A 12,226-nucleotide genomic window follows, 5' to 3' on the forward strand; every position below is an offset into this window, starting at 1 on the left:
TGATTAGTGCAGATGTAGTTGTGCAAGTGCTTATTGCCCAACTAGCAGGTACAGCCCAGCTAAGTCTCTCAAACATTCCTTGCTGCAGAGAATGTCTGAAAGGGACATTTGGCAGTAATCCACAGCTTGGCCAGACAGTCTGACACACCATATCACTTACTGCACATTAAGGGCACGACGTTAAGGAACAAGATGACTGTTTTCTCCCCCCCCAATGTAAAGCCCATCACAAAACTTTTGGAATGCTTTGAATAATTTAGAATGAAGAGGTTTATTAAAACAGACCCTTTCATACATATCAGTTTTCATAGACAGTACTTAAACCAGCTACTCCACTGTTGCAGCCTAAAGACTAGGGAACTGGGTTTAAACTATCTGCCAAAGGAATAACTTCTTTTTCTATAACCTAAATACCTTGTGGACAACAAGAACCATATTTCCTACTTCTCCACATGACTAAGTTGAGCTTTCAACTGCTTTACTGTTGTCTCCAATATTCTGTAACTTTCCCAAATCTGCCCTGAAAAGCTGGCACAGCTCAATGTCACAGCTGTGTCAGGCCAGGTCAGCCCAAGGCAGCAATACCTTTCTCAGTCGGACATGTGATTTTGAAAGACAAAAACAGTTCTAGAGTTTCCATTCATATTCATTAACGCATTAGGGAAGTTGCATTTATGCACAACACCGCTTTCAGTAACGCCAACTAAATCACAGATGCTGGAGGATTTGCAAGATACATAGTTATCTCAGTCCCCTGTAACAGATACCATTCTTGCATTTTAACTGAAAAGCCAGCATCACCCACCAGCAACCACTTCCCTGTCCATGGGGGACTGCAAGAACTTCACTTCACGCCGCCTGTCACAGCAGTCACAGGGACATGCAGAGGAGAACCCCTGCAGACCTTCTCTGAATAAGCTGGCCAGGAATTTATTGTAGTTGTCTCCATCTACAGACTATCCAATGTTAGAGATAGATAACTAAGCTTTTGTTTCAACACCAGCTTCCTTCGTAAGCAGTTAGAGCACATAGTGCTATAAAAAGCTCAAAATATCATAGAAATGAATTTGAATTGTGAAATAAAAATGTATTTTCTGCAAACTAATGCTGATGTGGAATAATCACTCTTAAATTCACCCTCAGTTTGTGAAGTATTTCCAAAGGAGGCAGTCCACAGAATATACATCCAGAACAGTCACAGGGAGACTGGGCAGAAGCTGGCAGAACACAGAAAGCAACACAAAGGTTATTCAACTAGTATTAAATGGGAACACAAGTTATAATTGGTACATTTTGTTGCTGCAAGTATTTATTTCCAGGTTGCACCCACAGTGACATACTGAAAAGACACCAATAAGCAAGACAGATTGAAGAAAAAAAAAAAATGTCAGAGATGTCTTAAAAGGTTTAGAATTTAAAGACAAGCTTTTCCTGCTTTAACAATTATTCTATGTTCTATATGCTGAATTATTTCTGTGTTGGTTTGCCAGTTAGTTTGGCAGTTCACATTCACCAGAAGTTGTCTTTTTATTCAAAACACAATCTTCCTTAATTGCTCAAGGGAAAAAAAAAAGATGAAAGAAGTACACATATATATATATATATATATATATACACACATACACACACACACACACACATATATATATATATATATAGATAAATAAATGTAGAGCACCTCTGAGAGCTCACATGCCACAGCATCCAGAAAGTCTTCTGGAAAACTGTAATTGGAAGTTAGGAGGGCAACAGCAGCCACTACAGCTTATGCATACAGGAAACCGTAGAAAATACATCATTTACTTTAACAGCAGATTCTCAGAGCAGGTAAGTGTAGCTGTCAAAACCCTGATAGGATTCTGAGCTATTTTTCATGCTACTGTGCTCCTGCACACAGGCTTGTACCTCTGCTCTCTTCAGCTCACTACAGTTTTATTGTTTACATCCTCCTGCAACATCTGGATTCCCTCCGTCTCAGTCAGCCCAGTTTCCTTCAAATCTGTATTAGCACATCTTCCAGAAGACTTAAACTTAGCACACTTCTGCAGGGTAGATTAGATAATCTGTAACTAATCAAAACACTAGAAACAAAGATTAACAAGAAAGGAGAAGGAAGACACCTGCACAGTGAAAATGAAACTGAACTGTCACGCTGCTACAGCCAGCCTTCCCCCACGTGTACATACCAAGCAGTACATCATCCACTTGCTCATCAGTATTTTCCTGCTGGAAGGATCTTTAGCACCAGTCTGTAAAGCACCTAGGAATACTTTTGACAGCTGAAAAAATTAAGTTTATTTTACACCCGTTAACGTGATCATAAACCAAAGGCTATTCTCTCCATCTCCACAGTACAGATATCCTCCACGGCAGCCTTGTCAGTTTTTGCTTTCTAATGGACTCATTTTATCGTACGCAAGAAGCCCCAGGCATTCTGTGCAGCCTATTACTCTTTGCTACCCACATTCAGATGGCTAATCTACTATCAGCCAGGAGCTTGACAGACAAAAGGAAGGGCAGGAAAACAGCACACATGGCTGCGCACGCGCACACACGCTTCAGCTGCAAAATACTTCGACGGCAGACTCCAGGACAACAAGACAGACATTGGACTGCTCCTGTGGTTGAATGAAGACATGTGAGTTCTTTAAAGATAGATGGGCTGGGGAGACAAAAGAAAAAGTTGAAGTAGAATGCCTCTTAAGATGCATCAAGGCACAAACTTGGAAGTGCATCTTAACTTGAAAAGCCACAAATACCTTTATTCCAAGGATTTGCTTTACAGCAACTTCAGCACACTTATGAATACTGATTATAATTATAGAAGATTAAAGAAGTGCTATACATGAGCAATAGTAAATGACTAGAATAAGACATTGGACAAGTCTTCAATTTCATCACTTCTGTTTTCTTACCTGCTTGAAGAATAATTCAACTTATTTAAAATAATGGTAAATCTCCCTATACCCAAACTATTTTTTATAGGCACAAGCACATAAATTCACTACCTTTGTTGCCTCATACCAAGTAGCTTTTTTTTTTTTTTCCTTTTGAAGTTGGAATAAGTTAAATGGGGAAGACTTGCAATTTCATCATACCAAAATGAAGAAAACACTCATAACTGATAGAATTCTCAAGTGGCCAACTCTCTTCTCCTTTCTGAAGGGATCCATCCCAGCAGAATCAAAGGTAGCATTGGTAAAAGGAATACTGGAATATTTCTGGAGCGTGAGATTTACAGATGACAGTTTGCATCTTGTAAGGTCTGTCAGGATCATAAAGATCTCGACATGCAACAGAGGTTTGTTCAACTAGGTTTACTCACATGCTTTACAATTTGAAAGCTAAAGTTCTCATGCTTGTGTGAACTAGCTTACCTCACAGAAAAGTCTGCCACTAGCCTTAGTTGGTTATACATTCGGGTATCAAACTGGTTCATCCTTCTCAGCTACGCAGACTGATGTCTGAAGGTGTGCTTTATCACACATGGTGAAATGTGGAGAACTATGGCATGTAACACTGCATTTTGTCAGGGGAACAACCCTCCTTTCCCATGCTACAACTACCAAATCATGTTGCTTCTTGTTTCTATTTAACTTTTTCCACTCTGGGGCTCCCAGAATGTTGACTGCAGTACATTAACCAATTCCAGCTTAGCTCTAGTATTAGTTAGAAATATATTTAGAGTTTTAGTAATACAGTATGTCAGTCAACTTGAAAAGCTGCAAGAAGAACAAGATAAGACCTATCACAAAAAGCATAAATCGTCAGAACAGTCTTTTCCACAGCCTAGTCTCTGTGCTTTGTGGTATCACTGCTGAATTTACCTTGTGTTACTACAGGGAGCATTCAAACCAGACTAACAGATTAAGGTATTGGATATAATGTACATATGAAAGTAAAAAGAAATTCCTACTGCAAACAAATTCACTCTCAGCACTCAGAACAGCTAGAATGTATCAAAATGTTGTTAATACAAGTGACCCAAAGTGCTCCTATCTAAAGGATAAAACTGGCAGGAACAAAGTTTTCTTGTTGCCTTTGAGTAAAAAAAAGCTCTGAACCCCCACACAGGGCAAGCCCCGGGGAAGGGAACTTCCTCACTTCTGCAGCACCTTCATCCCTGGTGGTACTCCGCAATCTTATCTTTCTCTCCCACATGTACAAGGTAAGAATAAAAAAAAATACTGCATTTGCATATGTAATTATGGCCTAGTTCTGCAGTGAGCTAAAAATTACTGGAAGTGGGGAACAGATATGCCTGATGACCACACCTTAGCTTTCAAATGAAAATGCTTTGCAAGGAAGGGGAAGGGACAGCAGCAGGGAAGGAAGCCAGTCATTACGCCAAACCTGCTTCAAAGTCCTTGCTCACCACCTCATGCCCCTTGAGGAGCTAACTGTACCTAGGTCCTTCCTGAAAACAATACGCCAAGAACAAACCCACTAGTACACAACTTGCATTCCCAATAGTTTCTAGTATTTACCAAATAACAAAGCAAAACATGCAGAATAGGAGGGAAGACTAAACTCGTTGTAGATTCTGAACCCTATCTCCTTTTCCAGTCTCGAACTTGACTGGACTGACACTATATATCATTCTGGAACTTAAGCAAAATAATAAGATGGAGCACGATGTGTGAAGAAGGAAAATTCAATGTATGCCTGAAAGGACAAGGCAAAAATCTTCACAACATTGAGGAAAACAACCTGTTCAAATACATGTGCATGTAGAAAAAAAAAAAAAGACAACTCATCTCCCTTATGTTTTCAGACACTTCTCCTCTTAACGTTACATATTGGCAGTGAGGGGAGTTGTTAGAAACAACAAACAAGAAAACTCAATCTTTAGGTCAAAGACATCAGTTTAGGTAAAAGCAGCCTGAGCCCTGTAATTAAGGTATTATTTGCTGTTCTTCAGCTCACACTTCTTCCGATGGAATAGATTTCCCCAGGCCTTTTCCAATCATGCCACATTTGTGATGTTTTGTAATTTCATTTTGCTTTCTCCCACAGATGCTCTGCAGACAGATGTCTCTACAAAACAGAAAATTGCCCTCAGTATCTGTCAGTTGTCTGTCACAATATGAATGTTGGCTGAAATAATGAAAATGTTTCATATCGCAGTAACTGAAGGTACTATCTAGCATCACTGGCCCAGGTAGTGTTTGATCCTGATAAGGCCAGGCAGACTGGTTCATAGGCAAAAATCGTCAACCACATCAGATTCCTAACCCCTTTATTTCAAGTACTGCCCATGGATGTCTCTCAGGAGCATGGCGCAGAGCCAGCGTTAGAATGCATTTGCCTCTGGCGCTCACGCTGGCTCCTCCAGCCTAGCTCCTATACTGGACTCAAGAAAGAAGGGGGAAAAAAAGCCACAAAGGCACACAGGAAGAGAGGATACCTGCATCAAATCCAAAACACATTCAAAATACATACTTCAGAGGCAGTTAGAGTTGTTTCTTTTTCTTCTGATACACTTTACACCGTTCTCTCATGACAAAATCATGAGCTCCTTAGTGCTTAAAGTAGTTTCATGAGTACTTCTGGTCAAGGACTGATAATCATACCTGGACATCCTAACTGGATAGGATGGAGTGTGATCTCAGCACAGAACAGAATTTCTTTTTCATTCTTTCATGATTGAGATGATCAGCAGATCCAGAATAATGCACTAATCATTACATGTGTTCATCTGCTCTACATAATTCTCCAAAAATAGGATACATGGAGACACTGAAGGGACAAGGGAGATACTACCAAACAGAAAGCAAGCATTTGTAATGAAAACAAAGGATGCCAGTTTTCAGGTTTTAACCTTTGGGTGACAGCAGTTGTTAACCACACTGCTTTGCAACAGCAGGAGTAAAGTCCTCACATTAAGAAATTGTGGCAGCTGGGAATGACAGCTGAAAAAGAGCGAGCTGAAACAGGCTGCTTTCAAATAGCATCGACTTCCCAAGGATGAAAAGGCATATTTTTAGTTAATTTCCAATGCTCGTGAAAAACAAAGTTAAAAGATAACATTACATTCCAGTAATGGTATCATAAACCAGCTCAATAAGAGAGAAAGTTTTTTAAAAAGAAAACAAAACAAAAAAAACCAAAATACACAGAAAAAATTCTGTTAGGGTTTCCTCAGGGGACAAACTTGCAAGCCTAAAGGACCCTGGTTAACATGTTTAGCACCAACCAACTGAAACATTTGAATCACTGCCCAGCTGCTCCATATGTAAAGATCCAACCTTAACAGGTTTCTTCTTTCTGCTCTACCACCTACCCTCACAGGATGTGAAAGGAAGCTGTCATGCAAGACATTTGTACAAGAAATCGGATGTACAGGCAAAGCTACTGAGAAGACTGTGTACTTTTATTTTTACTACCTGAAAGGCACTTACGTGATTAGTGACGAAGACAGCATTTTTCTCAAGAATACTGATACAGATTTGCAAAGCCATGCTGTGTTTAACTGCGGTCAGTATTTTACAAGTCTCACCCTTGAGTGTGCTTTCCATTCTCCTGAACTGTCAACACAGGACTTTTTCTGATCTACACAAAAAAGAGCTAAATAAATTATTAAGTAAACACACTGAGGCTCATCACAAGAGGAGAGCTTAAAATAAGCCCACTCTGTCTTCATAAGAGGAAGGCAAGCAAAGATTAAAAGCTATAACTGAATAGTTTAAATATCAACTTGTTACTCTTTCCAATAACTTGAAAATAAGGCATCAGACAGACAGAAAAACAAGCCAAGATCCATAAAAAAATATTTGTGCCTTTGATAGTTAGCACGAGAAATTGACTATAGCATAGGCAACAGCTTAGAGATTTTTTCTTTAAAAAAGGAAAAGAACACCACACTTGCTAATCTAACACTGGAACAGAAAGCATAAAAACAAACATATAAGAACCCCAACATGAATCTCCCAACAACTCCAGCGTTTCAGTGCATAATCTGGTCAACTGACATCGAAGCTGTTTTGCACCGTGACCCCCCCAGTAACCAGACCCACATTCATCTCTCCCTGAAAGGCCACCATGGTGGCAGACACAAGGCACGAGACCTTAAAGTACAAATTAGACTACTCCCCTCCCTTCTCCACCCTCCCTCCTTACCACATGTGTTCCTTGCCTTGCCCACACAGCCCTGTCCACTTACACCCATATCCTGTTGCTCTGTGGAGAGTTCCTTCACACAGCATTTCCCTACACAAAAATAGTCCCTACCAAAACCCATCTATGGCAGTGTCCTGTGACCACAACACATGCTGGTAAGACTGCAGCCCACCCAATCACTTCTCCCACAAGCTCCTTGGGCAGGAAGCAAGCCCTACTCAAGCCTCTCTCCATGCTCCTCTGCTTGGTGGCAGCAATCCCTGCAACCACCTGCAGCAGTGGGAAACTCAGACTTGGCATGGGTTTGCTCTAGCAAATAGGCTTTTGAAGTCTGACATTCAGGTGCCTTGGGGGGAAGCTTTTTTTTTTTTTTTTTAAACCTGGCAAACATTTAAAAACATTAGAAATAACAGCCATATGCTGAGACTCTCTGTTAGTCATCACTGCCCCAAAACCAGAATCTGGATAAGTTGTCAACCCAGATGTTAACCTCCCAGAAAGCAGCCTTCTGAACAACCCACACATCAGAGTAGGGATTCTGATTTTAACAGCATGGGTCTTAAGTTAATTCCCTCCTGTTTTGTTTTACATTTGTCCACCTGCATATCACTGAACTGAAATTAAGAATACAAAAAAGAAAAACCGGCCAAAACATTCAAAATACAAGTTCTCATTCTCTGGCACATCATTAGCGATGCTTCATAATCCATGTCGATATCTCTTAATAATACTTTAAAATGACTGTAGAGAATTGAGTATCGCACAATGTCTCTTGATCACTGAAAGTACAAGCATTTCAGGACAATAGATATAAAAAAGTTTAAATACTTAAACTGAAAGTAATAGTAACTGCTAAGCAGTAAGTCTCTCTTTAAGGCTCTAGATCAAGCCACATGCAAGTGCAGTCCCAAGGATTAAAAATGGAGTGAGATGCAGTCTTGCCATAGACTTCCTGTGTGACCTTGGGTAAGTCACTTGAGACTTCAGTTCTCAAAAACAACAGCCCTCTTGTAGCTGCCAGAATGAAGCACCAATGTTTCTGAGACCATAGCTGCAAGCCAGATCCTGCTGCTCTGCCGTAACTGGGAAGATCCTTTTGAAAAAAACAGAAGTAGGAACAGAGCTTCAGGAATTTGGCTGTCCTTTTTGATATTAAGCACCTAACGTTCATCTAGAATTGTACATGGCAAATTGGTACAAAAGCCTTCATAAAGCAAGAGTTTGGTTTACATTTCACACATGTACAAAACAAGAGCTTAAAAATCATCACAGGTAGAATCCCTCAGACACCCACAGTAGCAGCATGCAGTGCTAAGTACTGGCTTTACAGTCAACAAAGCACGCCACACATTCCTCCACTTGCAATATCAATTAGCTAGGTTTTTTTTGAAGCGACTATAAACAGCTAATGAGTTAAAAGACAGCAAATCCACGTTTTTGGTAAATAATGGCTTAGTTTAGAAGTACAGCTCCTTTAGGGCCATTTGGCCACATAGCATAGCTCTAGCAAGTTTTCCTGTCCTAGAGGGCAGTTGCTTAAAAAAAGAAAAAAATTATAAAAGCACAACCCAAGCTTTGCAGAATCAGGCTTTACCTCTTTAACACAGTAATACAGTCCCATGCACATCAGAAATCCTTGCCATCCCTCACTGGCATTTTAAACCCTACAAAAACCATGTTTCCACATGCAGAAATGCATCGCACGGGTATTTTCTCTTTATGTTACTCCTGCCTCTACCCTACGCTGCAAAACTTCAGTAATAAGCTACAGGACTCAAACAGCCCCTCACTTGCAGTTGGATAGGAGGCAGAGCCTACACAGCTCATCTCTTTCTGCACTGTCAGGATAAGAGCTCAGTGACATAGCCAAGGCCTAACTCCAGAGCAGCACTGTTGACAGCAACAGCTCTGTTACAGGTCCAGGGCCGAGGCCTAACTCCAGAGCAGTGCTGCTGACAGCAGTGGACCCAGAACAGGCCCAGGGACAAGGCCTAACCCCAGAGCAGTGCTGCTGACAGCAGCGGACCCAGAACAGGCCCAGGGTTGAGGCCTAACCCCAGGGCAGCTCTGCTGACAGCGACGGCCGGTCACAGGCCCAGGGCAGGCAGCAAGAAGACTCAGCAGGAGGAGTGTCTGCTACAGTACGAGGCTTTCCACAGAACACTTCAGCTGAATTCACAAGCCAAATCCTCAGACTTTTAACTGAAAAAACTAATCTGGATGATCTATGATTTGTAAGGCCATGTCCCAGCTGAAAGTTTCATCCACTTACTACTTCTCATCTGCTGCCTCAGCAGGATATTTACCACAGTCCTGTAAGCAAGGAAAAGCGTTTCAAACAGCTGATCACCTTAAAAAACAGACCTGTTTCAGGTATCCAATCACTTTAAAACACCGCTTCACAGCCATTAAAACAAGCACTGATCACCAAGAGAAAAATGAAAAGATTGCAACACTTAAGTGTACTCCCTTACATTTCAGTAGCTAAAATTAAACAGAACTATTACTGGTTCATACGAGAGAAGACTTCCTTTGTTTCAAACAGTTAATTTGGCTGTCCATATAGATCTGTTCACTGTGCTTGGAATTTTAACTTGTGCTGCATTCCTCAACTCTCCAAATGCTGATTTAAATTAAGGCTGGAGTGACAGGGCAAGAGAAGCAAGGCACGGCAAGGAGTGCTGCATCCCCAGCGTCACCAAGTCCTGACATCCAGCCAGCAGCTGTCACCTTGCAGTTAGCAGAAACACACCGTTCTTCTAGCTTATCCACAGGCACTGAAGGGCTTCTTACACACGGCAGCTTCGCAAAAAAAGAATAAAATTATGATGCGATTATATAATAGAGTAAGAGAAAAAACTGAACTGTAAAGCAACTAAAAACAGCACTCTAACAAATCAGCCTACACAACATTTTATTAACTTACTGTTACCAGGAGGGAGAGAGAAAACAAACACAAACCCTGCCTCATGCCTTCTCCTCACATCCACCCATCAGCGTACAGAATTTACTCAGTTTCACCTATCTCTCTTTTTACTGCTGAAAATGCATACGAAGAACTAAAGGTATATTTACAGCAGTTTCAGTACAACATGAAAGGCTGATAACATCTTTTTTACAGTGCGTAGTAAGGAAGCTCCAAAGGTTTTACTTTTCTCAGTAATACTGAAGAACAAGATGTACTATTTTTAGTTGTGCTTTTTAATAGGAATGAGGACAACCATAATATATAATAGAAATGCTGAGAAAGCAACTAATCTGCTCCTGCAAGCCCATTCATAATAGAATAAAAACAAGAAAACTTTTGCTGATATTGAATTTATTAAGTGTGCACAGTACCAGCAGAGCGTGACAGTGCAGATGACTGGTAAAATCCCATCCCTCTTTTCTCCTCCCACTTTCTCTATCAAGAAAGGGAGAAAAGGTAGATAGGAAGAGAAACTCCCAACCAGCGCTACGTTCCTGCTTTATCAGAACGTTGCTGTTATCTTAACACTTCATTGCTTCAGTGCAGCAGATGTTTCCATGTACTGGACAGAAGTAAGGACAGTGACGCAGAATAGTTTTCCACAGGTATGAGAGCTGCCGGATCTTGTTCCTTTAAGGCTTTAATGGTAGCACCAATCAGACAGCTCTTCTGCTGATCTGCCGTAGTGGTCAATAAAGAAGGTAGTACAGGGACCAGCTCTACCATTCAGATCAGATTGTCTTTCAGTAGCAGTTAATGCATCAGGATGGCAGCCATAAGTTCTGGCTCTCAAATGCAGAGACAAAAAAAAAAAACCAACAAAAGTTAACATAAGCTATTCTCATACCGTAAAGTTCATTAACAGATAAGCAGAAGGAAAGTTTACAGTACGCTAACGATGCCATAGCCCACTGTTGTTAATTGGCACATGGGATATAAAGAACAACTTCTCTCTAATAAGGTCCCACTTGGTGAAAAGGAAATAAAAACAATGACTGGGACAGCACAGCATTGATTTAGTGCACACCATAAACAAGACTGTTTCCGAAGCATCCCCTGTACATCAAGCTTGGATTAACAGAAGATGCTAATCCGTGAGAGCAAAGTGCATTTAGAGATCTAGAAGAAAAATAAGCCTCACACCTATTTCAAAGGTTAAAGGGTTAACATTTGTCTAGCTGTTTTCTTTAGTAAACATTTGCAAGTCAAACATAAACCCACTGCTGAGAAATCTCTATTATCCAGAATCTATTATCTAACCGATCCTGATGCTTCAGTGCACAATGACTGAAGTTGGTTCTAATTCCTCAAAAAAAAGGAACCAGAAACAGCCCAAAACAAGGCAGATTCTACATAGCAGAACTACTCGGTAAAGATTCAAAGGCATTTCATAATAAAAAGGGTGCAATTACGAGGTCCGAAAGTGACGAAGATGAAAGGTACCTGGAACAGCACCACGTCTCCTACACCTTTTGTTTTCTGTGAGCAATACACACCGCAGACAAAACATTTTGTGCTTAAACAGCCTCAAATCTGTTTTTCTAATATTAAGCACAAAGGAAAAACACTGACAGCAAGCGCGGTAAATAAATCCCTCCCTGGAGAATGAGAGCAGCAGGCAGGAGGGGGCTGACATGCATGCAGGAGAAAACTAAACACCATTTTTTTTTCTACCTGCACAAGTTGCCATTTGCTGCAGCAATCAGGAATCTCTTTTTTCCCATCGATTTCAAAAGCTACGCTTCCAGAGAATTTCTCTCCCGCGTCATCTGTTGATAGGCTTTAAGAGCACGCTATCCGTATCAGTAGATGTCTAAGAGAAAAATCCATTTTCTTTCCTGTTCAGGTAAACATGTTTACAGCTCCTGCACAGACGCTGGGTGGTTCAGGCTCACATGTCACACACATGTCGTCAGCAGACAGAAAAGCCCCTTTTTCTGATCAGCAACATTTTAAATAAGGTAAAGAGAGAAGCACTTTCCAAACTTACCTTTCGCAGAGCCAAATCGTGAGGGAAATACAAATATTTAAACCGGAGCAAGGAATTAATAACGCGATCGTGTAAACAAGAATGCTCCTTATGAAATGCACACAGCAAAAATAAGAGCCCCCTCCCCCGAGTTCGGAGCGCCCCAAGCA

At 40.9% G+C, this 12,226-nt stretch overlaps 1 protein-coding gene across 5 annotated transcripts in view; it reads right to left on the reverse strand.

Moving 5' to 3' along the window:
- ZEB1 (zinc finger E-box binding homeobox 1) overlaps window positions 1-12,226 on the reverse strand; it is a 105,993-nt gene that overhangs the window by 92,272 nt on the left and 1,495 nt on the right. For 2 of the 5 annotated variants that reach the window (XM_046918972.1, XM_046918969.1), the window contains exon 2: window positions 11,762-11,900. The exons of the other annotated variants lie outside the window; for them this stretch is intronic. In XM_046918972.1, the coding sequence (XP_046774928.1) occupies window positions 11,762-11,777 (16 nt within the window). In that variant the 5' untranslated portion in view covers window positions 11,778-11,900. The remainder of the gene's footprint in view (window positions 1-11,761; window positions 11,901-12,226) is intronic. 5 annotated transcript variants of the gene reach the window in all.

Source organism: Gallus gallus, chromosome 2 (assembly GCF_016699485.2).
Source record: "Gallus gallus isolate bGalGal1 chromosome 2, bGalGal1.mat.broiler.GRCg7b, whole genome shotgun sequence".
NCBI lineage: Eukaryota > Metazoa > Chordata > Aves > Galliformes > Phasianidae > Gallus > Gallus gallus.